The 25,567-nt window shown below is 48.9% G+C and overlaps 1 protein-coding gene across 1 annotated transcript in view; it reads left to right on the plus strand.

Annotated features, from left to right (window-relative positions):
• Positions 1 to 25,123, plus strand: part of VSNL1 (visinin like 1) — a 101,865-nt gene extending 76,742 nt beyond the window's left edge. Inside the window, exons 3-5 of the mRNA XM_021697458.1 lie at positions 20,986 to 21,201; positions 22,938 to 24,112; positions 25,094 to 25,123. Of these exons, the coding sequence (XP_021553133.1) occupies positions 20,986 to 21,201; positions 22,938 to 23,135 (414 nt within the window). The 3' untranslated portion in view covers positions 23,136 to 24,112; positions 25,094 to 25,123. The remainder of the gene's footprint in view (positions 1 to 20,985; positions 21,202 to 22,937; positions 24,113 to 25,093) is intronic.
• Positions 25,124 to 25,567: the final 444 nt, after the last annotated feature.

Below are 25,567 nucleotides of genomic sequence, written 5' to 3' on the forward strand. Positions count from 1 at the left end.
GATCAAGACCTCTCTGGGTTTTGCTTCATTTGGTTGTTTTGCAACTTGACCAATTATTTTGAAGTTCCTCTGGGAGAATATATGTTCAATAATAATCAAAAAAAGGGTAAAGGGGATGCTTGCCACCTATTAAAGTGTATTATAACCTTGCAATAATCAAGGAACTGTGCTGTTGATGGACAATAGACTGACCGGTAGCCAAAGAAAGAGAACAACCAGCTCACACACAGACCCCAGCATCTAGCGTGAGTGTGGCATTTCGCACCAGCAATGAGAAAATGGACTCTTCATGCAATCCTGTAACAGTTGTCCCTGCCCATCAATGTCACAGAATAAATGTGGATGTTTGGAGATAAATGAGGGAGCTAGAGAGAGAGACTGAATAAGCAGACAACATAGGGAATATTTTGAATCTCAGTGTGGGGAAGGCCTTTTGGGGACCCCAAACCCAGAAGCCATTTAGGAAACTACCAACGGACTTCACCTAAAAACGTAAACCTCCTTAGCAGAAAAATGAAACAAAACAATTATAATCAAGCTTACTTAGGATTTTCCCAAGGGAAATACGAAAGCTATTAAAGGGTATACAAAAGATAGATACAACCTCACTGGAAATTAGGGAAATGCAAAAATGCCTGGAAAATAATGCGGTATTGTGTTTTATCAATCAGAGGAGAGATTAGGGAAAGTGCTAGCACCCAGCGCTGTCACGGTTGCAAGACAGACCAGCATTCTGACTAGCTATTGGAGTAGCGCTGGGCACTCTGCATCAAAATTAAAATTTGTGTACTCTTTCACCAACAATGTACTTTGGGAGACAACCAGAACAATTTTATGAATACAGAAGTGTCACCAAAGTATTGATAACAATGAAGTTTTTATCAATTGCCTAAGAGTTAAGATCTGGTTAAATAAACTATGAAATGTATCAGCCATAAAAAAGAGTCATTTATGTAAAGTCAGTGGCATAAAAAGATTTTCACAAAGTAGCACCAATATACGTGCTTGTGAGTGTGTGTGTGTGTGTGTGCATGCACACACAGAACTCTACATAGACACTTACATAAACAATGACCCAAGGGAAGGAAAGGCTTTTTGTGGATATGATTTCACTGCTGTATCCTGAATGCATGAAACATCGTCATTGTTCAAGAAACACTTGTTGAATCCGTGAATGAACGTCTAGAACAATGTTCACTGTTAAGAATGGCTCTCTCTGAGTGGTAGGTTTTTGGATATTAATTCCTTATCATTATGTTTTAATTTTTTTAGAAATGTGTTTTATCTTTAAAGTCAGAAAAAAAAGAGACAATTTTCATTAAATGAAAATAAAAGTACTTTTGGGCGCCTGGGTGGCTCAGTCGTTAAGCATCTGCCTTTGGCTCAGGTCATGATCCCAGGGTCCTGGGATCGAGTCCCCACATCGGGCTCCCTGCTGGGTGGGAAGCCTGCTTCTCCCTCTCCCACTCCCCCTGCTTGTGTTCCTGCTCTCGCTATCTCTCTCTCTGTCAAATAAATAAATAAAATCTTTAAAAAAAAAAAAAAAGAAAAAGAAAAGAAAAGTACTTTTAAAAATATCAACAGTGAATCTCCATTATACACTGAAAAGAATACTGTTTGGAGAAGAATTACAAGAGAAATGTAGAAATAAGCACGTAAAATATATCTCTTGGTTAATTTAATACTAAAGTAAGAAAAGAACTGTATATGAGAGATCTTGTGGAGGGGCTACCCTCACCCCTTATTAGTCAAGAGCTATTTATTGAGTACCTCCTTTATTCTAAGCATTAAGGATTCATAAATGAGTCAGGCATGACCCTTCTCTTGAGGACCTCATAGCAGAGTGGGGGACAGGTGTATAAACAGATCATTACAATGATAGTAGTAAGTGTCCTGAACACATCGATACAGGCAGGGCTTAGGTGTGGGAGAGTGTGGGCTTAAAAGGAAAGGACAATCTAGGAGGACAGCTCAGAGGAGGTGACCTGTGAGCTGAGTGACAAAGGCCTAGTGGGAATGAGCAAGGAGTGAGAGAGAAAAACGATATTCCTGGCTGAGAGAAAAGTGTGGGCAAAGCATGCAAGAGAACTTTGGAAGGATTCCCAGTGGCTCAGTATGGGCCCGGAATGCCCGAGGTGTGGGTTGGGAAGTGAAGCTGGAGAGATTTGCGGGCCCCAGGTGGTCCAGAAGGGCCTCCTGTGACTGGCTAGCCCTGCGCCGCTCGGTTCAGTGCTCGGCTCTTGCCGTCAGGCAATTCTTCATAATTTTTTAAACAAGGGGCCTGCATTTTCATTTGGCACTGGGCCCCCCAAAGTATGGAAGGAGTCCTGTCAAGACGAGGAGCCGGCTCCGTACTGCAGGTGACCAGGAGAGACGACAGCTCTCTTCCTCTCCCTCTGCCAACCTTTGTGTTTAGGGGTCTTCTCAACACGTTGTCTAGGGAAGGAGCAACAAATAAAATAGCAACGTGTGGCAGTGGCCAGGCCAGGGAAGATGCCCCGCCGCCATGTGTGAGTTGGAAAAATGAGTCCCAGGCGAAGACTTCCCAGGGCCTCCGGTACCTCCCCCTACACCTCCTTTTGCTTCTGCTTGGATATTGAAATTAGCCAAGCAAAAGAGCAAGGTTGTACGGTAGGAGCTGGGAGAGGAGCAGGACAGGTGTTTTGTGTATTTGTTTTTGCTTTGCTGGGAGCACAAGAGATGGGACCTCCCTGCTTGAGCTCATTTAGCCCCAGCTCCCCACTATGTGCCCTAGACTGCTCCCACATCATCTTGGGCTCCTGCTGTAGGGAGTTGCTGCTAGGGTGTGGTTCTGCGCACTACCCCCCCCCCCCCCCCCCCGCCATACACACGTGCATGCAGCTCTAGGCACATGAGGGTTTGTTTCTGTCACATGACGGTTTCCTTCCACACATCTCCGCGTGCACCCGCTGCTTAGCAACAGGCCGATGGGCAGAGCTGGGAATTATGTGTCCCTCTGGCTGCTCCAACCACGGGTGCCCCTTGGGAGGCGAAGGGTCCACGGGAGCGACTTGAGCTGAAGAGCAGGGGTGTGGGGCCACCAGAAGGACACTCCAGAAATGCTACAGTCAGGGCTCTGGTGCTGTGCCAGGAATCTCAGAGGCCTGCTGGGAACAATGCTCCAGAAAATAGAATCCCAACGCAAAGTGCAGGGAAGCTGCAGGGATGACTGGTAGCAGGTGGCAGATGAAATGTAAAAATCCAGAAGTATCTGCCGATGGGGTTTGCCTTAGTGGGATCTGGGTTCAGGTCATCATCTGCACTGCTTTGTGGTTCCTGCCTTTGGAGCTTAAGGTCAAAATCCCCTCCCCATGGAGTCCTGCCGCTGGTAGAACAGCAGGGCAAAGAGGATCCGCACCAGGGCTCTGCAGGTGGCTTTGCTAGGTTCACATCTCATTTACTGTGTGACCTTGAGAAAATCACTTAACCTCTCTGTGCCTTCATTTCCTCATCTATGAGCCCTACCTGCTAGGACTGTCTTGAGAGTTAAGTTAAAACAGGTAAAAGGACTTGAAACAGTGTCTAGCGCATGGGTGTGAGCCAACGTGTGGTCAATTACATTTCTCCAGGGTAAGAGTGGTTTGTTGCCAGAGATGGCACAGACTCCAAAACGTAGAAATCCATGATCCCGGGGGCAGGAAGAGATGTAAGCTACCTTTTTTTTTTTTTTTTTTTAGTGTCTTCCAGGCACCTAGCATTGTACAAAATGCTTTACATCAGCTATTGCATCAATCGTACGTACCTGGGCTTGGTCTTTTCAAACCCATGGGAACGGAGACTCAGAAACAAAGTGCCCTGCTCAGGACCCCACCCCACTCCAGAAGTAGAGCTGGGGTTCAACGCAGTCGTTATAGCTCCAGAGCCCTCACTCAGTCCTCTAAACCAAGCGGTCTCCCCTATTGCTTCTCAGAGAAGGAAAAAAAGTACTGATTTCTCTTGGAGGGTCAGGACTTGCTAGAGAGAGCTCCTCCCCAGAATAACATTCCAGAAGTATTGTATGACATCGGTGTGATGGCCGTGGCAGTCCCTGGTGCATGGTACCCGGGATGGGGAAATACTAGCCAGGGTTCTAGAAGCATGGAAGATGTTCCCAAGAGATGAAGGCATTAGGCAGGTGCATGTGGAATGTGGGTTTGTGTAACCTCCACATAAGCAGGAGGCCCAGACTGGCCCCTTGCTGGCCTTCAAGCCTGGTGTGTCCAAGAGCAGGAAGAGAAACTGTCTGGGCCTGAGAGGTTACAGGCTCACGGCTTTCCTGATGAGCACACAAACCCCTGCTTCCCGGACCGAGGGGACGCTTGCTCTGAGACGCATACATATTCCTGAAGTTCATTTATAGCAAGAGCCTGAACGCATTCGTTCGCCTTGTCCGTGTGTCAGGGGATTGTAGGGCTCCATAATGTAGCCCTCAGCCTCGGGCACTCCGAGTGTGGCCAGTGGGAATGCAGATGGGCCTTACGTATGCCACACACACCCCGAATTCAAAGACTTGCTCCCCCCAAAATGTAAAATATTTCATTAATAACTTTAGTATTGATTACATGTTTAAATGATATCATTTGATATGCTTGAATATTGAATATAGTGGGTAATTAAAATATGTTGTTGGAATTAATTTTACTTGTCTTTTTTCTTAACTTTTTAAGTAGTTATTAGAAAATTGCAGATAATGGATGTGGCTCACAGCCTCTTTCTGTTGGACAAGGCTCCTCTCCAGGGGATGCATAACAGGCCTTGCCCTTGGCGAGTGCTTCAGTGGTCATAAAGCATCAGCCCTTCTTTATGGTAGAATCACAGAAAGTCAGACCTGGAACCAGGAGCCCTGAGCCATTTTGTTCGGTCTCCTGGGGTACAGGCGCAGAAACTGAAGCACTCAGAGGAGAAGGGACTGCGGTGCTCCGGGGAGAACCTTGGCCCACCCCCCGCCCCCATTCGCAGACCCCCAGCCAGGGCTGACTGGCTTCAGCACCTCCTGCCCTGCCCCGGCATCCAGGCCCCCTGCTCCCCTACGCTCTGCTCTAGGGAAGGCTGGGAGGACTCTCCTGGGGGAGTCTCTGCATCTTTATTCATGAGCCTGGCAGAGGGCAGCCCAGGGAGCCTGCCCAAGGCTGCTCTCTGCTTTCCCTGCAGAGATAAATATGGAAATGTGGGAGGAGAGCTTCCCCGTCAGGAGCCAGGACTGCTGCCTCATCTGATGCTGACAACTAACTAGGGCTGGAGGAGGAGGCTCCTCGGGGCTGAAGCCAGCCGAGTGTCCTCCATCCAGCTTAGGTGACCCCTCCAGCCTCCTGCCCCTCACTGGGCAGAACCACCCCAGGCAGGCTCGGCTGACCCACCGGGCATCTCCCCCTGCTGATTCTTGGTTTCTGTTCCCCACAACAGCCCCCATAGGCTGCCTCCCAATACCCCACAAATGCACTTGTGCCTACTTACCTCCTGGCACCCTCTGAACCCCACTCAAGCCCCCCAGCATGCCTCCCCTGACCTCCCCAGGCCCGCTTGGGCTTCCTTCTTCAAATCCCAGACACCAGGTGTCTATGTTCTTGCTTCGTGTGTTTCGTGGATCAGCAGCTTCTGCAACCCGAGGGAGGGTGTAAGATATGCAGACACTGCGGGCCCCATCCCAAACCTGCTGAATCAGAATCTGCATTTTCACAAGACTGCCAGGAAACCCACTAGCATGGGGCTGAGCTGTGGCCCCAGCAGGTTGGCCCGGGAGCCAGCCCTGGAGCCAGCACAGCTCTGAGCTTACGGGGGACACTCTGCTCACAGAAAGAATGCCCTTCATTGGGTCCCCAGAGCCCATGTGGCATTTTCTCAGGTGCTATCCACATAATCACCCACTGCCCTGGACGGTGCTGAGCAGTTAGGTCAAGAACCCTTGGCTCTGGGCAAAGCCCAGATTGCTTAGGGAGCAATCTCTGAGCAACTTGGCCCATCGAGAGCTGCCGAAGAACTGCTGACCTCACCTGCCCCTGGTCTTTTTTTTTAAAGATTTTATTTTTTATTTATTTGACAGAGAGAGAGACAGCGAGAGAGGGAACACAACAGGGGGAGTGGGAGAGGGAGAAGCAGGCTCCCCGCGGAGCAGGGAGCCCGACGCGGGGCTCGATCCCAGGACCCTGGGACCATGACCTGAGCCGAAGGCAGACGCTCAACGACTGAGCCCCCCAGGCGCTCCTCCCGCCTGGTGTCTTGGCTGCATCTGTCTGGCTTGCTGGATGCAGATGGTCTGCTGTGTCTCTGTGCTGAGGATCAGAGGCAGGACCGGGGCTTTGCCTTTTTTGGTGTCTGTGTTCCTGTAGTAGTCAGATCAGAAGCTTGTAGCTCGGGGCCCATGTAGAGCCTCCAGAGCCAGACGAGTTCAGATTCTGCTGTTAGCCAGGTATGTGCTCTAGGTTGGACACAGTAACATCATAGCCCCGGGCTTCTGTGCTCATCTGTGTAATGGGACCCGCAGTGATACCTACATTAGAGGGTGTTAGAGGATTACATTGTTAAATATTGACAATGTGCTTAAACCACGCCTGGCACATGGTACATGCCATAAAAGTTTAATTAAATCAGCATCCTTTGTTAAGGATAATGTTGACAGTGTGCAAAGTTAGAATCATAGTTGCTGATAGCACCCCAGGGCTCATAGAGAACCAACTCCCTCATTCTACACAAGAGGATCCAGGCCCAGATTGTCACATCCCTCTCCCAGCGTTTGGACAGCCAATAAGCAGCACAGCGGGAACTTGGACTCTGACTCTCCTCTGCTCGGGGGGTCGTGCCCTGTAGGACCTGATCAGAAAGAAGAACAGCTCAGAGCCTGGCAGCCCACCCCTGTGGCTCCTGCCCTCTGTCCTTGTTAGGGGCGAGGATTCTAGAAGTGGCCTCTATCGGCAATCCCTCCAGAGACTTCCCCTGTGCCCTGAAATCTAATCTCTAAATCAGTCCTTCTAGACCACAGAATCAGGAATCAGATAGCGTTTGCTGGGGGCACACCCTGGGGAGAGGAAAATCAGCAGCCTGATTTTGGGAGGAGAGGCAACAGAGGAAGGCTCCTCCCATGGAAGCCTGGCTCACTTATTCTGAGGCTCTGCAGGGATGATAAGGAATGAAAGAGAGCCCGCTGCCCCCAGGGGCTTGTCTCCTCTTTGGCGGAACTGATACCCAGTCCTGGGCATCCTGACTCATTCCAGCCCAGCAACCAATTCTCATCTCCAGCTCCTTTTTCATATGAATAAACTAAGGCTTTGAAAAAGATTACAAACCCTTTGTCCAAGTCCCACATCTAGTAAACTGCAGAAGTGGTCTTCAGTACCAGACCCCTCCTGAGCACACTCTCACACCCCCAACATGGCGCCCGCACTTCCCTACAGGATGTACTTCCTTTGTGTCTTGGGCCGCCGCACCCACACCTTTTCCTATACCTCCAGTGGCAAAGATGGGAGTATGTGGAACTGGCATAATTGAGTAGAAGTTACAGATATGTCAGTACTGGGGGAGAGTAATAAATTTGGGGACCCATCTTAGAGTAGGTTGGAAGATTCTTCCTTCCCGGGCAATGGAGGACACATCTTCAGAGGCAATGGCCCGGAATATGTTCATTTCTTACAAACTTCAGCTTCTGCAGATATAGCTCCCCTTGCTCAGGCTACCGTTGCTGCCCCCTCCCTGTGTTGCGGACAGCTCCCTCTCCACGGCACAGACCCTGGTGGCCTCTGGCATGCTGGTAGGTCTCTGATTGAGATGCAGACCGGCTGAGCATTCTCATCATTGTCACCATGACGTTGTGAAGCGAGTTGGGTGGAGAGTGACATGGGAATCCATCTTGAACAGATCACTCTATTCTAGGAGGAGTGGGAAAGATGAAACAACCAGTTTCGGAACCAGTTGCAAAACCTGCTCTACCCACTTCAGTTGGAGTAATTGAAGGGATACTAGGCAAGAGGTGTCTTTCCAATTTTCCCCATAGCAACCAGCCTTCCACCAAACACCTTCGAAGATCCTCACCCCTTGTCTGGTTTCAAAAATGAGCTCCTTCTTAAATTGGTAAAACAGTCTTCTCTCTAATTAGATTGCCTTTAAATGGAAAATCATGACAATTTCCAGAGTATAATTTACTATTGGTGAGCTCCTATTTTGTAACACATGCTAACGGTGGACTGATTTATGTTGATTTATGTTGGCTCAAGATTAATCAGCAAGTGAGGTACTGGAGGAAACACCCTGCCCCAAATCAAGATGTCATTGATACAATTCATAATGTGACTTGGGTATTGGACAGAAATAAAGAAAGAGTTCATTTGATTTTTTTAAAGTCTGAGTAACCAATGAGTATCTGTCAGGCGCTGTGAAACTTCCAATAGGGATAGAGAGAGAGATATGATAAAGGGATAGAAATAGAGATAGAGAGAGAGGGAGATAGAGCTAGAGAGATAGAGATAGGGAGAGATGTTATAGAGACATAGATATCTATAGATATAGAGACGACAGAGGGAGATACAGATACAGATACATAGATATCGATACTGATGCACATAGAGATGTAGATAATATTCACCCTTCAAAGTCTGATCCTGTAATTAAGACATACCAACACAAGGTGGCAATATGATAGCTGCTTTGGTTAATAACAAATGCAAAATAATGCAAGTACCATCCATTTGTCAAATTCATTATTAATTAATTCTTCTTCTTTTTTTTTTTTTTTTTAAAGATTTTATTTATTTATTTGAGACAGAGAGAATGAGAGACAGAGAGCATGAGAGGGAGGAGGGTCAGAGGGAGAAGCAGACTCCCTGCCGAGCAGGGAGCCCGATGCGGGACTCGATCCCGGGACTCCAGGATCATGACCTGAGCCGAAGGCAGTCGCTTAACCAGCTGAGCCACCCAGGCGCCCCAATTCTTCTTCTTTTTTTGAGATTTCACTTCCAGAATCACAAAAATAAATAAAATAGTATAGCTAAAAGGAATTTTGAAGCTTATCTGATTTGTGCCCTCATTTTATATCATAAAAGGCAAAATGGCTTGACTTAAGTCACACCCAGACACCCTGTCACTCAACCCAGCATCCTTTCCTCTACAACACGTTGCTTCTTTTATCCATCCAAAGCATTTATAGAGCACCTACAGTATACCAGATCCTAATTTGATATATTAAAGAGCAAAGCATATTCCCCTTAAAGTAGAGGTGATATGGGCTATTCTCTTGGTGATAATTCTAAAGCAAAAGAGACCCAAAGATGAGTGAGGAATCTGGATTTCTGCTGCCTGAGCCTCGTTTTCTATAAAAAAGTAACAGAACTTCCCTGGGAGTTCATGACCTTCTTGGGGCAGTGTATAAAGGTCAAAATGCATACAGAGAGACCTGGTCTAGGACCTAAGCGAACACTGTTTCCTCTGCCCCAAGAGGCAAAAGTCCCCTTCTCTAGAAATTTAGTTCAGGACTAATTTTCTTCTCAAATAGATGTAGTTCTACAGGAACCAGGGGTTAATAGTGGTTGCCTTGTACGAAAGCCTGGAGCCATGAGTGCAGAAAATGGATGTTGTCCCCCGGGGGACAAGTGAAGAGGCAGCTGGGGGGGGGGGTTGAATCCCCTCCCAGGGAGCCCACATGTGGAAGGCACCTCCGGCTCTGGGCGGCACCTGCTCCGGGACACGGACCCGCCCTTCTCTTTTGCTCTGATCCTTTGTTGCCTCTCCTCACCCTCCCTCCTGCCCACACAGAGCTCCGCATAGAGCCTGGCACCAATTAGGGTTTTGTGAGTATCTGTTGAATGAAGACGTTGGCAGAAAACAGCTCTTGGACTCACCATTTCAAATTAAGGGGAAGTGTCTCTCTCTTCTTCCCATCCACGTGACCAGGTACGTGCACGGCTCGGGGGATGATTTCACAGCACCATGAATCATCAGCTAAAGTAGTAATGGCAGTGACAGGTTTTAAGGCCAAATGGTGAGCTTCCTGTAGCACAGCTGACTTCAGACAATCTTCAGAACACATTTTGGCCCTTCCACTGGCCATCGTGTGCATTTGCTGCTGTCTCCTCAGGCTTGAAAGAGACCCGCTGTGCTGAGTCGCTCAGTCATTCAACAGACGTTTACTGGGCACCTTCTGTGTGCCTGGCCCCATACGAGGCACGAGGGATTTTAGTGGTGGGGAAAACCAGGCCCTTCCCTGCCCTGTTTAGCTTAGTCCACGAAGGGAGAAAGGCATTAATCAGACAGTCCCATGAACACAGGATGATGGTTACCAAGGGCAGGACTTGGTCCCGTGCACGCATGTAATGGAAGGTTCTGAGCTGGACTCAGAGAAGGCTTTCCTGAGAAAGTGAAGACTAAATCAAGATCTGAGAGGCAACAGGTGTTGACTGGGCTGGGGCAGGAAAGGAGCATTCCAGATGGAGAGAATAATAGGACTGCTGCTGGACAGCATAGCAAGGCCCCAGGTAGTGGGAGGGCTCAGGGAACAGAGGACTGGACAGGACCCCGGAAGGCTCAGACGCTTGGGGAGAATCTCGTTCCTTCTTCTGGAAAGAATTAGATGTGACTGGTGGGTATGGGAAGTGGACACGATGAAGGGGGCGTGAGAGGTTCCCTCCGGAGCTGTGGGGAGGAGGGAACGCAGAGTCCGGAGAGTGGGCATGGGGGGCAGTTAGGAGGCAGAGAATGTGGGCCGGTGAGGAAACAAGGATCCTATTCCTGGGTGAGGTTGCATGAGTGTGAAGAGCCTAAGGCTAAAACCAAATACCAAGTTAATCCTCAGGGGCCCCAGCTTGGCCAGCAGCCCGGGGTGCGTGCGCTGAGAGCCCACCACAAAGCACCTGCTCACCCGGGAGCTGCTTGTAAGACCAGGGTCTGGGGTGCATCAGGGCAGCCTTGAGGGGAGAGGGAGGAGGGACCCTTCAATACCCAACGTCCCAACTCCATGCGGCCTCAGGCACCTTCCACATCTGTCATCTCCAGGAACTCTCACAACAGTCCTTCATAGTAGGAATTAATTCCTATCGCCCCATTTGGTGGACGAGGAAACTAAGGCCAAGAGACGCAGAGCCCTTCAGGATCCAGGGGAAGAGGTAGATTGTCGCTGGGAGTGGAAGTCTGGGTACACTGGGCAGGTGCGGATCCCTCAGACAGAGCCTGTTTGCCTAGCCCGTCCCACCCCCTTAGTGGTCTGACCTTATGCCAGTTAGTTAACCCAGAATAATGACCCCCAAGTCCTCAACTTGAAGATCCAGCTGAGGTAGCATATTAAAAAGACCTTCTTCGGGCTCTGCTCCCTGATAGACACTCATGACAAGATGGCTGTGGCATCTGTGGCCCAAAGAGGTGGGTACGGAGCCAGGGATCCACAGCAGGCTGGAAGCCTCTGGCCAGTTCCAGCAGAGGTGAGGGCAGAGGACCTCGGAGGCCCGGGTAAGGGAGAGACGAAGAAGACTCCACCCTTGGGGAGGGGATCGTGTTTGTGGGTTCATTAGCCAGAGAACATAGGCTTCTGACATTTGAGAACAAAGGGAAACAGAATTGACCTGAGTCAGGACGTTTTTAAAGGGACAGCGTCCTGTGAGAGACTGGATGGCAGACTTCTCCAAGCCTGTGAGCAGTGGAGCGTCCAAGAATATTCTTCTGTTCTTTGATCCCCTCATGAGCTCTATTTCAGGCAGACTAATGGGCACAAATCTATTCTGAGTTTGGAGGGCTGCTCAGCGTCAGCTGGGAGCTGGACCTTGGGCAGAGCGTTGGAGAGACTCTGTCCTCCTCAGTGGCCTTGCTGTCACCCACTCTTGACCCAGCCCATCAACTGTCACAGTGGGCCAAGGCCATGCTGTGCAAACCTCCCTCCACCTGAAGGTCGGTCGGGGCAACCTCTAGGAGCCCTGCCTCCTCCATTAACTTGAGGCAGGCCCCAGTGGACGCTGGGAGAGAGCGAGGTTCTCATGGGAAATGTTGTAATGTTTTCTCTGCACTCAGTACCACTTCTGGAAGGATGAGATGTACAGGCAGCAAGATAGTGCAAAGGGCTGGAGCGGGAGGTGCAGAGGACAGATTACATGAGGGGATGGAAGCACCGTGTTTTCAAGCCATTTCTTAACACAGCCACCAAACAGCCTTTTGTGCCGGGTGGGGCCCTGGGTTTGCAGGGTGGGGCCCTGGGCTTGCAGAGGCGAATGACACCATGCATAGTCAGCATGAGGTGTCTGGGGCTCATTCACCACATATTTATTTTTTTATTTTTTATTTTTTTTAAAGATTTTATTTATTTATTTGACAAAGAGAGACACAGCGAGAGAGGGAACACAAGCAGTGAGGGAGTGGGAGAGGGAGAAGCAGGCCTCCCACTGAAAGCGGGGCTCCATCCCAGGACCCTGGGATCATGACCTGAGCAGAAGGCAGACACTTAACGACTGAGCCACCCAGGCGCACCACACCACATATTTAAAAAAAAAAATTAATAGTCACAACTGAACAGGTTATTGAAAAGATGGAAATGCAGGGCTTCGGTCTTCTATCTGTAGGGAAAAGCCTCTGGTGGCTTTGGAGTAAGCTGGTGAAGTGGTACAAAGTCTCCTATTGTCCTCCTGAGGAGAGACCAAGTCCTCAAGCATTTCCTGGGGTTTTCTCTGCCACACTGGATGGTTCAGAGTAGGGCTGTGTAGTGCAGTTGGATACAATCTAGGTGAAATCCCAGGAAGTTTCAGACTCTGAAACCATTGCTGAACTATGATGAAGAAGAGTGAATTGACAGAAGCCGACATATTAGGGTGCAAGGAGAGGAACACAGAGGAAATTTTTGTTTAAGTTTCAAACTCATAAGATCATCCCCATTACTCGTTTGTGGCTCTACACACTTGCAGTGTATCATGGAGTAATTTTATACTTATTTATGCAGTTGCTTGCTTAGTATCTATTTCCCCTACTATCCTTAATGCTCTATGTCTTTTCATATTTTATTCAGTATCTAACACAGTACTTGACGCATAGTAACCGCTCAATAAATGTTCAGCTAAAGAATGAGTCATAAAAAATATCCCTCAGCCGCCCGCCTTTTACTAATTTTCATGTAGTATGTACATGCTGCCAGAAGGTGGCGATAAATGCCCACGCCCCCGAAGATTTCGGACCTTAGAGGGAAGGAAGCAAAGAATTACGTAATGTAACAAATACGTTTGCTTCATCAAATGTGGATTTAGGTTTATTGCCTCAGTTTGACATAGAGAAACAGCAGGATGAGGCAGAAATGACCAGACAGATCCGTATGCAAATCCTGCCTCTGTCACATGCTGCCAGGAACCTGGGGCGAATGCCTGGACCTTTCAAGCTCGCTTCCTTAACCACAATGCGGAGTTTAGGATGGCAGGTTTTGCTATGAGGACTGAATGAAGTAACACACATGAGAAGTATTAGAACTGAGCCCATTCCAGTGCTGTGTGGTAACCATTAAAGCGTTCCAACAAATGCTGAGACAGATGAAAATCTATCCCTAACCTCCTACCTTCTGTTTTGTATGTCGTATTCTGGAAAGGAGTGTACATTTCTTTTTTTTTTTTTATTTGAGAGAGAGAATGAGAGAGAGAGAGAGCATGAGAGGGGGGAGGGTCAGAGGGAGAAGCAGACTCCCTGCCGAGCAGGGAGCCCGATGCGGGACTCGATCCTGGGACTCCAGGATCATGACCTGAGCCGAAGGCAGTCGCTTAACCAACTGAGCCACCCAGGCACCCAGGAGTGTACATTTCTTACTGCTCCTCTGTATAACCTTGCAGCAGACTGACACAGGGGGACGAGAATTAACTTCAGGGTTTGCTGGACCTTTCTGAGTCCATGTTTCCTTGCCTGTGAAATGGAGCTGAGGGTTACTGCTTGACAGGGGTATTGTGAAAACTAATAACATAGCATAGACCATAGGACTCCATACAGACGCCGGTAGCCGCATGTGGTTATCTAAGTTGACAGGTAAGTTGAATAATATTAACACATTCCGTTCTTTGGCTACACCAGTAACATTTCAGGGGTTACTTTCCCCACTGTTCTCAATTCTCTGTCTTTTTAAAATTTTATTCCCAGCACCTAAGACAGTGGTTGACCCAATACTGCTAGTAGGTATCATTTTGGACAGCGCAGTTATTGAATATTTTTATAATCACAAGTTCTACTGGACAGAGCTGGCTACATTATAATGTCCAGTGAGTGGGGGCTGTTTTTAGCAGCAGTGTTCGATCACCTGGTTACCCTGAAGTTGGCACTGCAAGTGTCTCTCTCATTTGGTCACTCAACAAGATCGTATTCAGCACCTGCTATCTGCAGACCTGTGCTATGTGTTATGGATGCAATGGTGAGCAAACAAGGCTTTGCACTCTGGGAATTTACAGTTCAATGACAATCCCCTAATAAATAGGAATGAATAATGTTCATAAATATTATTAATAATAATAAGTATTACCAAGTCAAAGTGAAAAAACCCAAACCATCCCTTTGGCTTGTCTTGAGGATTCTAGGAGACAGTGAATGCGTAATCAGTTGCAACTAATGCAGGATTAGGAAGGACAGCGTCAAGAAGAAATTGGTTCACTCGTTCATTCACTACGTCATTACTGAGCGCTTGCAATGGAGAGATTCAGTAAGGAACTAAACAGTGTAGCAGCCGAGGCTCTCTGCCCTCACGGAGTTTACATTTCTCATGGAGGAAGAAAGAGGATGAATAAATAATTGAAATATGTTGTACGGTAGTCAGCTCTTTGGAGAAAAACGAAGCAGAGAAGGCGGCTAGGAAATTCTGGGAATGGGAGAGCTGACAATTTAATAATGAGTCAGTGTCATGGTTTTCATCACTGTTGAGTTGTCGCAGAAACCCCTGTCTTCCCTCCCGGGGGCATGAAAGCATTTGGTTAATGCAGCAGCTCCTTCTCACAGATGGAAGGACACAGGGACAAATACACACGAGTGGGGGACCACAGACCCCGCGCTCGCCGGAGCCCTGCAGCTCCTCCTCGCCAGGAGCTAGGCACAACTGTGGGGTGCAGAGGGAGCGAACCGTTCCTGCCCTCCCAGAACCCTCGCGCCAGGGGGCACACCGCAGGAACAGACTGGCTGTGCTCTAAGGCAGAGGGTTCGGGCAGATTCGTCTAGAAATAAAAGTGAAGCACAAGCAAGCTGAGGAAGAGATTCAGTCCAGTCGTGAATGTTCCATGGAGGTGGAGCATTTGAGCAGGACATAAAGAAAAGGTGGGATTTCTCCATTGGCCAGGATGAGATGGGGTGCAAAGGGAAGGCAGAGAAAATATGAAAGTGGGGGGAGAGGGGGGCGTGCCAGTCTGCGAACTCAGTCTCAGACTGAGAACACAGTCAGGCACAGAGGCAGAAAGCAGAGGAATGAGAGAGCCGGGCGTGCAGGCTGGGGCAATCACGAAGGGCCACGAACAGCAGGGTGAGAAGTTCGGACCTGAGCTCTGCACACGCGAGGCTCTGGGGAGCAGAGGCCGAAGCAGGACACGCACTACTGAAGGCACGTAGTGGGTCAGCAAATAGCAAGCGCAGGGGTCCGGACTGGATTCCACTGGGTGTTTCTCTGAAGAGAAATGACACAGCCTGAGCCATATTAGAGGAAGATCAGAGCTGCTCTGGGTGTTGGACCGAGAGGAGACTCGAGGCAGGAGGAAATTAGGGGACTGTAGCCAGAATCCCATGGGAGGTGATCGGGCTCCGGCTGAGGCAGAAGGGAGAGAAGGGGGTAAGCTACAGTTAATCCTCCCAATGGAAAGTCCACTGGGGAGGTCACAGAGGGGGAGAAGCAGAAGAGGTCTTGAGCCACCAGGACTTCACTGAAGGGCAATCACTGAGTGAGGAGAAGGAGATGTTGTCCGGGCCCGCTCTCTAGTGGTGCTAGAGGGGGCCCTGGGAGCTTCCCCGGGACGCAGCTCTGAAGACGGACAGCCCATGCTATCAGGCTGTGCCCACCTGACTGGGCTCTGCTGAGAATCCGAGGGGAGGGGTCCTGGTCTCCCCTCCACATGCCCCCCAGAAAGAGGATGCAGCCCTTCTTTGCAGCAGCTCCCCACAATCTGATGGCAGCCCTCATTCCCAGGCTTCCTGGGAAGGGAAGTCAATAGGAAAGGAAGATGTGCGGCCCAGAAAACCTATCTCAGGAACTTCCAGAAGTCAGTACAGGGGAATGCCATGGGACAGATGCATGCTTCTCCTGCTTGTCGTTCTGCAGGAATGGTGACATTTTCCTGTGGGTATCATGATACACTTGGTGGGCTGGGTCCTGGCCCCACCGCAGACCAACAACATGGAAAGCCCGAGTTCTCAGGGCACAACTGGGGCACAAGATTGTCCCTGTGGTATGACAGGGACAGATCAATGTGTAGTCTTGAGGTCAGAGGCTCACCAGCAGGGCCAGAAGTAGCCAGGGATGGAGGGCCCTTCCTGCCCCCACCTTCTGTCAGGCTCCCACTACTAAGCTTGGAGACCCAAGTGTCAGAGCAAAAAGGCTGTGGGCCCACACAGGGGGAGTCCTACACCCGAGGAAGGGGGCTCCAGAGGGCCCTGAAGAAACTGCCTCTGGTGAACCATTCTGGCCAGCCGTCATCCTCCACCCGGGAACCTCGGGGACCAGCCTGGTCATCTCCACCCCCAGACATGCAGTCCAAACTGCTGATGGTGCTCTTCTCACCCTGAGACTTGAGTCTAGGGTTCTGCTGACCAGTCCCTGGAGCAGACCCTGCTCCACCCCCCCAAGCCCTGCTCTCCAAAGAGAAGCCTTCTCTCAGGTACCCTCAGGAGGGCAGGCTGTCCCAAGGTGCCAAACCAGACAGGTGTGGCCTCCAAGAGCCCCACAACCCAGGTCCCACCATCACTGGAAGGACTGCAGTATCTGGATTCAGTCAGCTGACCATCTGCAACTGCTTCCAGGTGGCTTTTTTCTGTTACTGGAAATGCAAGATATACTTGAGATAAAATGTTTGACCAAAAGTAGAAAAACTAAGTGTGTATGCACACAGACATAAAATAGAAACTAGAAATTTATCAAAGACTAGCTATAGTCAATCATCTAATGCAGTTTCTAAAATTTCTCACAACTAGATTCATCTTCTTTCAAACAAATCGCTATGGACTGAATATTTGTGTCCCTCCCCAAATTCACATGTTGAAACCTAACGTCCAAGGTGAGGGACCTCACCTAATGCAGGTAGGCCTGTTCAAGGAGTTTAGGTCATGAAGGTGGAGCCCTCATGAATGGGATTAGTGCCCTTATATAAGAGACCCCACAGGGGTGTCTGGGCGGCTCAGTTGGTTAAGTGTCCGACTCTTGATTTCGGCTCAGGTTATGATCTCAGGTTTGTGAGATCCAGCCTCACGTCAGGTTCCGTGCTGGGCATGGAGTCTGCTTAAGATCTTAGGATTCTTTCTTCCCCTTTCCCTCTGGCCCCCCCCCAAAAAAAGAAGGAAAAAGAGACCCCATAGTTTCCTTACCTCCTATGAGGACAAAGCAAGAATTTAGCGTGTGCAACCCGGAAGAGGTCTTTCACCAAAAACTGCCCCTGCTGATACCTTGATACTGGACTTCATCCTCCAGAACTGTGTTTATAAATCATCCAGCCTGGGACATTTTGTTACAGCAGCCTGGATGGACTAAGACACAGTGGAATTATATATTATAGAATATATATTATATACACACACACATAAATATACATATGATTTTTCAACCTCAAAGTTTTTTATTTATTATATAGACTTGTAGATTATTAATGCCACTGAAAATTATTTCCACATCAACAAGAAAAACACATTGAATTTAAAAAATAAAAGAAATTTTAAGCAACAATACACAAAAAATACTTCTACTTCTCAGGCACTATCGTAGTCCAGAAGTGAATATGAGTTCAAGACCCCGATTTCTTCCTAAAGACATTGAAGAGTGTGGCTTCATTTTTCTGTGATGATCCCCCCAGAGCTGAATCATTTCATCAAAAGAAGGAGCATTCCCCTGATTAGAAAAACTCCAAGCACTCAGAACATGATAAGAGGAGTTTTCTAAAGGGAACAAGCCCTCCAGATACGTTAGCACACGCTCGGTTCTTCTGAAGTAAACGTGTTGGCTATTAAAGTCAGTAAATAGACCTTCTACAAGGCACATGTAACTTTTACAGCTCAATCGATTTTTTTCCTCAAGAATTTTCAGATCTAAATTTTTAATATACTGACTTGAAGTTCCCTGCTATTTTTAGATAAAACTATCAGATATCCCTTCCCTTTAAAGTATGCTATGTGAAATAAAGGTTAAAGCATTTCACTGCCAGAAAACCACACAGATGGAGACAATTACCCAGGGGTCTCAAGTCACAGCATAGCAAGCCTGGTGGATACACAGCACTAAGGAGAGATGAGAATCTGCCAAGGGCTCACTCTGCTCTGCTCTGAGGCCATTTCACAGGGCCCAGCTCTCCCCAAGACTCCTGACCACAAGGCAGATAAGACACACCCGCAAAGAGCAGAAAGGGGTGAAGAACATTCGTGCACAAGGCACTTGTGATATGATGATATAATAAGAAATATATACTTGGTCTCAGTTCCCAGTTCTGACACCAGAGCTTCTAAGACCCTTGGACTCTCTGGAAGGATAACAGTGTCTTTTGTATGCTAATGAGATGACTGGTGGCTGGGGGCCCTTTGATAGCTTCCAGATGGGAGCTGGTCAGACAAAAGACTGGAGGCATGATTAGAGGATGGGAACTCTGGGGAGGGGAGAAGGGCTGGAGATGGAATTCAATTGTAGTTAGCCAGTGATTTAATCAACCATGCATAAGTAATGAGGCCTCCAATAAAACCCTTCAACTACAGGTTTGAGGAGCCTCCCAGTTGGGGGACTCACTGAGGTGCTCTTCGGGTGGCTGCCCGCAGAGGGCTCTGTGCACCCTCCATGCACTTTCCCCTACACCTTGCCCACTGGGCTGTTCCTGAGTTGTGTCCTTTAAAATAAACCGGTAATAGTAAATAAAGTGCCTTCCTTAATTCTTTGAGTAGTTCTAGCAAATTATTGAAGGAGGGCCTTGTGGGCGCCCCCACCGCCCCGGCCTTTCTATCAGGTCTATCAGAAGTACCAGGGACTGACCACTGGCATCTGAAATGGGGCAGTCTGGTGGGACTGAGCCCTTCCCTGTGGGGTCTGCACGGACTCCCCCTGGGGGTTAGTGTCAGAATGGAACTGAATTCACCTGGACCAGGTTAATAATGTCCAGAAAATCAGAGTTGTTAGGAAGGAAAAACCAAAAACCAAACCCAACCAAAACAAACCCCACACATTTGGTGTCAGAAGTATCATATGTTTAAAAAAACGTTCAGAGCACATGTGAATCAACCTTACCTATTTAGAAACTGTCAAGGTCAAAACTGTGTAGTTCAAAACTCAGCACCTGGTAGCCTGTCCTCAGGTACCCAGGCCCCTAATGGCATTATGGGGTGAAGGGGAAACAGGCTGAGCGGGTAGGAGAGGACAGGAGCCTTTCCCTCGTAACTCTCCACCTTGAAACCAATCCTGTAGTCTTGCCCCCTCCTCTGTCCTAGTTCTCATCAGTCCTGCCTTGGGTTCCCCCATTAACTGTGAAATCCCAGAGCCTGGGGACTACAAGCTGTGGATCTCTGCTTTCCCAGTACCAAAAACGGGGCCTGGCCACAGTTATGGGATCTCACGGGGAAATACACATTTCATTTCTGCCCAGAAATGTTCCACCTTCCAAGGGCTTCTAAGTATGGGAAGTGTGGGCAGCAGGCCCCAGGGCAGGAAGCACAGTGAGAAACATGAGCTGAGGGCCCCGGAAGGGAGACAGCCCCAGGTGGGCACAAAGCAGGCCTGCTGTACGGAGGCTGGCCGGCCTGTCCCAGTAACCAGTGACAAAACTTACCAAGGAGCAGGGATACCTGTGACATCCTCAGACACCTGCTTTGGTCTTTGTATTTGCGGGCTGATGCATCCATATCCCCTCTCTGCCTTAAAACAGCACGTGGTTGGGGGCGCCTGGGTGGCTCAGTTGGTTAAGCAACTGCCTTTGGCTCAGGTCATGATCCTGGAGTTCCGGGATCGAGTCCCACATCGGGCTCCCTGCTCGGCGGGGAGTCTGCTTCTCCCTCTGACTCTCCTTCCTCTCCTGCTCTCTGTCTCTCATTCTCTCTCTCAGATAAATAAATAAAAAATCTTTAAAAAAAAAAAAAAAAAAAAAAAACAGCACGTGGTTTGCTTTTGCTTTTGGTTTGTGGTTTGGGGCTTGTTTCCACGATCTTACCTCCTCCAGGGTCTGCTCTTCCTTTTCCTCCTGTGTTCATTCTTTGTCTCCAATGGCACTCTGGCCAACTGTTGGCTCTGAAAAGAAACCTCTTTATAGCTCTTAAAAATAAACCTCGTCATGTTCTATTTTTAATGGGTTTTAAATGTCTGTTCTACAAAAGAAAAGTCCCTGTAAAAAAGAAGAGAGCCAATGGAGCCTCACCCCGGGAGAGGAGTGTGGGCGGGGGCTGGGGAGCCGGGGCAGAGAAAACCAGGTCTGGGCAACCTCGCGCTGGCCCCACCGGGCGGCGAACCTGGAGGTCCAGAGAGGAAGGCGAAGTTCATGGAGCACCGCTCTGCGTGGGGAGAGAAGTCGGCTCCCTACCTCAGTCCTTGTCCTTGTGGGAGCGAGGGCAGGGAAGCCACGGATGAGAGACCCTAGCTGCGGGCTCAAGGGCCCCGCCACCACGAAGGCCGCATGTCCCAGCCTCATGCACAGGAATGGCCTGATGGACGCCTGCCCTAGGCCTTGAGCACCGCGCCAAACCGCTGTCCAGGCGGGAGGCCTGCCTGCCACCCCTCCTCCCTCGGCGGCCTGGGAGCGCCCGCGGTGCGGTCCCCGGGATGGCGCGGTGGCCTCCCAGGCTTTCCCGGACTCCACCCGGGCCTGAGGTTTTGGGCCTCCCGCCACCTGAACTTGTGTTTTCTGCTTGCAGTTCTTCCCTTACGGCGACGCCTCCAAGTTCGCCCAGCACGCCTTCCGAACCTTTGACAAGAACGGGGACGGCACCATCGACTTCCGAGAGTTCATCTGCGCCCTGTCCATCACCTCGAGGGGCAGCTTCGAGCAGAAGCTGAACTGGGCCTTCAACATGTACGACCTGGACGGCGACGGCAAGATCACGAGGGTGGAGATGCTGGAGATCATAGAGGTGAGGCGGTGGGCCCTCGGGGCGGGGGAGTGCCCTCAGGGCGAGGCCGGGGCGGGGCGGGGCGGGGGGGGGCGGGGCGGGGCCGGGGCGGGGCGGGGCGGGGCGGGGGAGCCCCTCGGGGCGGGGCCGTGGAGGAACCTGGGTGGCAGGGCCCGGGCGGGGCCAGGGTCCTCGTGGCGGGGTTGGGCGGGCGTTCAGGGCGGGGCGGGGGCCCTCGGGGCAGGGGGTGGGTGGGGGAGGGGTGGGGCGTAGAGGGACCTCCGGGCGAGGCCGGGGAGGGGTGGGGTGGTCTCGGGGAGGAGTCAGGGGAACCTAGATGGCAGGGGCGGGGGGCTGGGCGGGGGTGGCCTTTCGGGGCGGAGGGCCCTCGGGGCGGGGCCGGGCCGGCGGGGCTTCGGTGGACGTCGCGATGCGGCTGGACTTCGGGACCGGGACGGGACGGGACGGGGCGGGGCAGGCTAGGACCACGGCCGCAGGGCACAGGGGGCAGACCCCCCCCCCCAGGAGGAAGCTTCCTGGGGCCTAGGCTGTGGAGACTTCTTTTCTTCCCGGCCTGGAGCCCGGGTAGTTGCATGCCAGGCCGTGAATTCTCCCGACCCCCGTCCTGGGCCTCGGCGCAGCGCTGGGAAAAGTCACAGATCCAAGCCGCTGGGCCCTAACGCTGGGCCCCAAGGATATTATCAGACTCAGTTCTTCTGCCCTTGGTTTAGCTCTGCTCTGCTGGATGTCCCCCCCTTCCTCAAACCAGCTTTCCCCTGGTGGGCATCTTGGCTCCTCTAACTGGCATCTTAAAAACTTTATTGAGTTATAATTTATAGACCACAGTATGCAGCCATCACCATAATCCAATTTTAGAACATTTTCATTCTCCCTGTAAGACCCCTCCTGCCACCTGCCTGTTCCTATTACAGACTCAGAAGACTCCACTCTTCTTTGTCTCTATGGATTTATGTCTCTGGACATTTCATATAAACAGAATCATACAATATAAATATATGGCTTGTCTGGCTTTTTTTTTTATCTGTGTTGTAGGATTCATCAGTGTTTCGTTCCTTTTTAGTTCTCAAATAGTATTCAATTGCACAGATCTGTCATATTGTTTATCTGTTTACCAGTTGTTGAGTGCTGGTGTTGCTTCCACTCCTTGGCCATTAATAATGCTGCTGCGAACATTCACCAGCAGGTCTTGGTATAGATGGGCAATAGAAAGTTTCTATTTAGGAAATTCCCACGTTGAGAATTACTTGTGTACAGCTAATTGAACTGGATAGTCAGAATTCTTTAACTTACAGAGTGCCTGATCCACAGATCTCCCTACACTATCTTCTTTCTGAGCTAAATGTTAGTGGCCCACCTTGCTTGTCTTAACTGACTGTAAGTTCCTTATCAGCTGGGACCACCTTTTCTGTTTTCCTAAATCTACAAGGACTAGTGCTTGGTGACTTTCATCTGCACTTAAAACCCCGAATGTTTAAAACTGAGCTCATCATTTTCCTCCTGAATCTTCTCATCTATTATTCTTGCACCTACCACTGAGGTACTCTTTCTCCCCACTTCCTCCAGCCAGAAACCTGGGAGTCGGATGAAATTCTTTTATGCCCAATTAGTCATAAGACTCACACATATTTGATTATATCACTGTCTTACTTAAAACGACTTTGGAGTCCTTTGAAGTAAATTTAAATTCTTTATCAGATCGTGGGAGAACTTTATGCTCTGTTTCTGGTTTTCCCAAGGCTATCTATAAGATGGTAGGCACCGTGATCATGATGAAAATGAATGAGGACGGCCTCACGCCTGAGCAGCGAGTAGACAAGATTTTCAGCAAGATGGATAAGAACAAAGATGACCAGATTACACTGGATGAATTCAAAGAAGCTGCAAAGAGCGACCCTTCCATTGTATTACTTCTGCAGTGCGACATTCAGAAATGAGCTGAGGTCAACGCTATGGACTGCACAAAAGTCTCCATGTTCCATTCAGTCTGCAGCTATTCTCACACACACACACACACACACACACATACACACACACACGCACACAGATATTGCTTGGACTACCTATCAATGGACTTGCTTCTTGTGTTTGAAACACTTGTGTGCATGAGAATGTCATTTGCTAATGAATTTTAAAAGCATATATTATAAAACAACCTTCCACAATGTGATATGTGTAACATCATTTCATAAAATCCCTTCTCCCCTCAAGCCTGGACAGAAATGTGCTGCAAAGAGTTCTATGGTTTCTTGTTCATGTTTTGCTAATGCTCGTGTCTCCTTGATTACATGTTCGTAGCACTGAGCCCCCCATGGTAATGTAACTTAATATAAGCTGTGTCACCATTCTCCTGTAAAATAGTACTGGACAGGCCCCGGAGGGGCCTTGGCTCCTCTGGGTGGTCCACACCCAAGAGCTTGTATTATCAGTGAAGATAAATGTGCTACATTTGCATGCCTTTTAGGTTTGCCTTAATTCTTACCTCATTTGCATTCTATCCATCTGGAAAGAGCTATGTTGGAATTAATGCAGTATAAAACTTAAAAATCCTGCTAAATGACTCATTAATTAAGTATATCTATCTCTATATACATATACACAAAGATATTATTTATTGAAAGTAAAAAAAGACAAAGCTGGAAGTGTATTGATTTTTGCTTGAATTTTCAAAGGCTTCCAAAGAGGTGGCAATAGATGTCCCAAATAAATTTATAACATTTGACTTTTTCCTTCAATTCTTATTTCAGAATTTAAAATCTGATGTTCATAATTATCAAGGGTCAGCTAGCCACAACTTACCTACCCTGAAACACACGTCTTTGGAATTCAGAGAATTAATGACAATGAAAGGGGAAAAAAACAAGCAACTTTCCAACTCTTCATCCTGGCCCTCAAAAGAGGGGCAATTAACATGGTATATAAAGTTTAAATAAAACATAAAATTTGTTCATTCTCAAAAATTGCTCATTGTATAAAATTAAGTTTCCTCTCAATGTGACTGGGTGCTAGCAACACATGACCTTCTTCACCTGCTGTGGAGGACACAGGCAACCAGCTGAGACGTGTCCTCCAAAAGCAGCCCATAGGAAAGAACACTTCTGTCTTTCCAGGTCAAAAGTATACTAGTTATTTTTCATCTTTTCTTTTTTAGAGAGAGACTGGGGGAGGGGCAGAGGGAGAGAGAGAGAGAATCTTAAGCAGACTCCATGCTGAGTGCAGGGCTCAACGTGGGGCTCAATCTCATAACCCTGAGATCATGACCTGAGCCGAAATCAAGAGTTGGACGCTTAACTGACTGAGCCACCCAGGCGCCCTGCTAGTTGTTATTTTTAATGATGGGACAAAATTCTGACCCTTTGAAGCCCGAGGAAGGCAGGCAGAATTCCCGCAGAGCTCTAAAGACAGGTTGGTATTTTCAGAATGTATCTAGAGAAGCTCAGTTTTCTTCTATAGTGCTGTGCAACAGAACTTTCTATGACGATGGAAAGGTACATGTCTGCACTGGCTACATGTAACTATTGAGCACTTCAATATGGCTAGTGTGACTGAGGAACTGAATTTTTCATTTTAACTAATTTAAGTTTAGGGTTCCTGGGTGGCTCAGTCAGTTAAGCGTCCGGCTCTAGATTTCGGCTCAGGTCATGATCTCAGGGTCATGAGAACGAGCCCCGCATTGGGCTCTGAGCTTACCAGGGAGTCTGCTTAAGATGCTCTCTCTCCCTCTCCCTCTGCCCTTCCCCCACCCCCCCAAAAATAATAAATGATAATTAATTTAAATTTAATTTGCCACATGTAGTGAATAATTATAGTATCAGACAAGACAGTGCTATGTTACTCACTTTTCATTGAGCGCCTTTTTTTTTTTTCCTAAATACTCTTCCTTTGTGTGTCTTAGGATCATTAACTAAGACCAGAGACCAGGGCCTAATGATTCCATGCATCCATTCAACAAGAAGCTGTGAGCAAGCACACCTCACCACAAACACTCAGGACACCGATGGTACCTGAATCACTGATAGAACTATCCCAAGTGGTACTAGAATGTCCTTCATCCCTGTGCTTGGTGAGTCCAGTGTGGGGGCAGGGAGAGATGGGAGAGCTTCAGGGCCTCCTGATATTCTCTGCCCCTAAGTGAGGGGGTCAGGGGTGGGGGTGGGGGTGAGGAGCTAGGGAGGCTCCTTAGAATGGTACTCAGTTAAATCAGACTCTGACACTGCATTCATAGCAGATCTTCACTGGTCACCTGTTGTGCACCTAATACCATCCTTTTGGTGGGGGGGGGGGGGGGGGGAGACAATAACCAAACACCACACACACACACACACACACACACACGATCACCTGTAAGAACAATGAAGAAAAGAACCAC

Source organism: Neomonachus schauinslandi, chromosome 10 (assembly GCF_002201575.2).
Source record: "Neomonachus schauinslandi chromosome 10, ASM220157v2, whole genome shotgun sequence".
Taxonomy (NCBI): domain Eukaryota; kingdom Metazoa; phylum Chordata; class Mammalia; order Carnivora; family Phocidae; genus Neomonachus; species Neomonachus schauinslandi.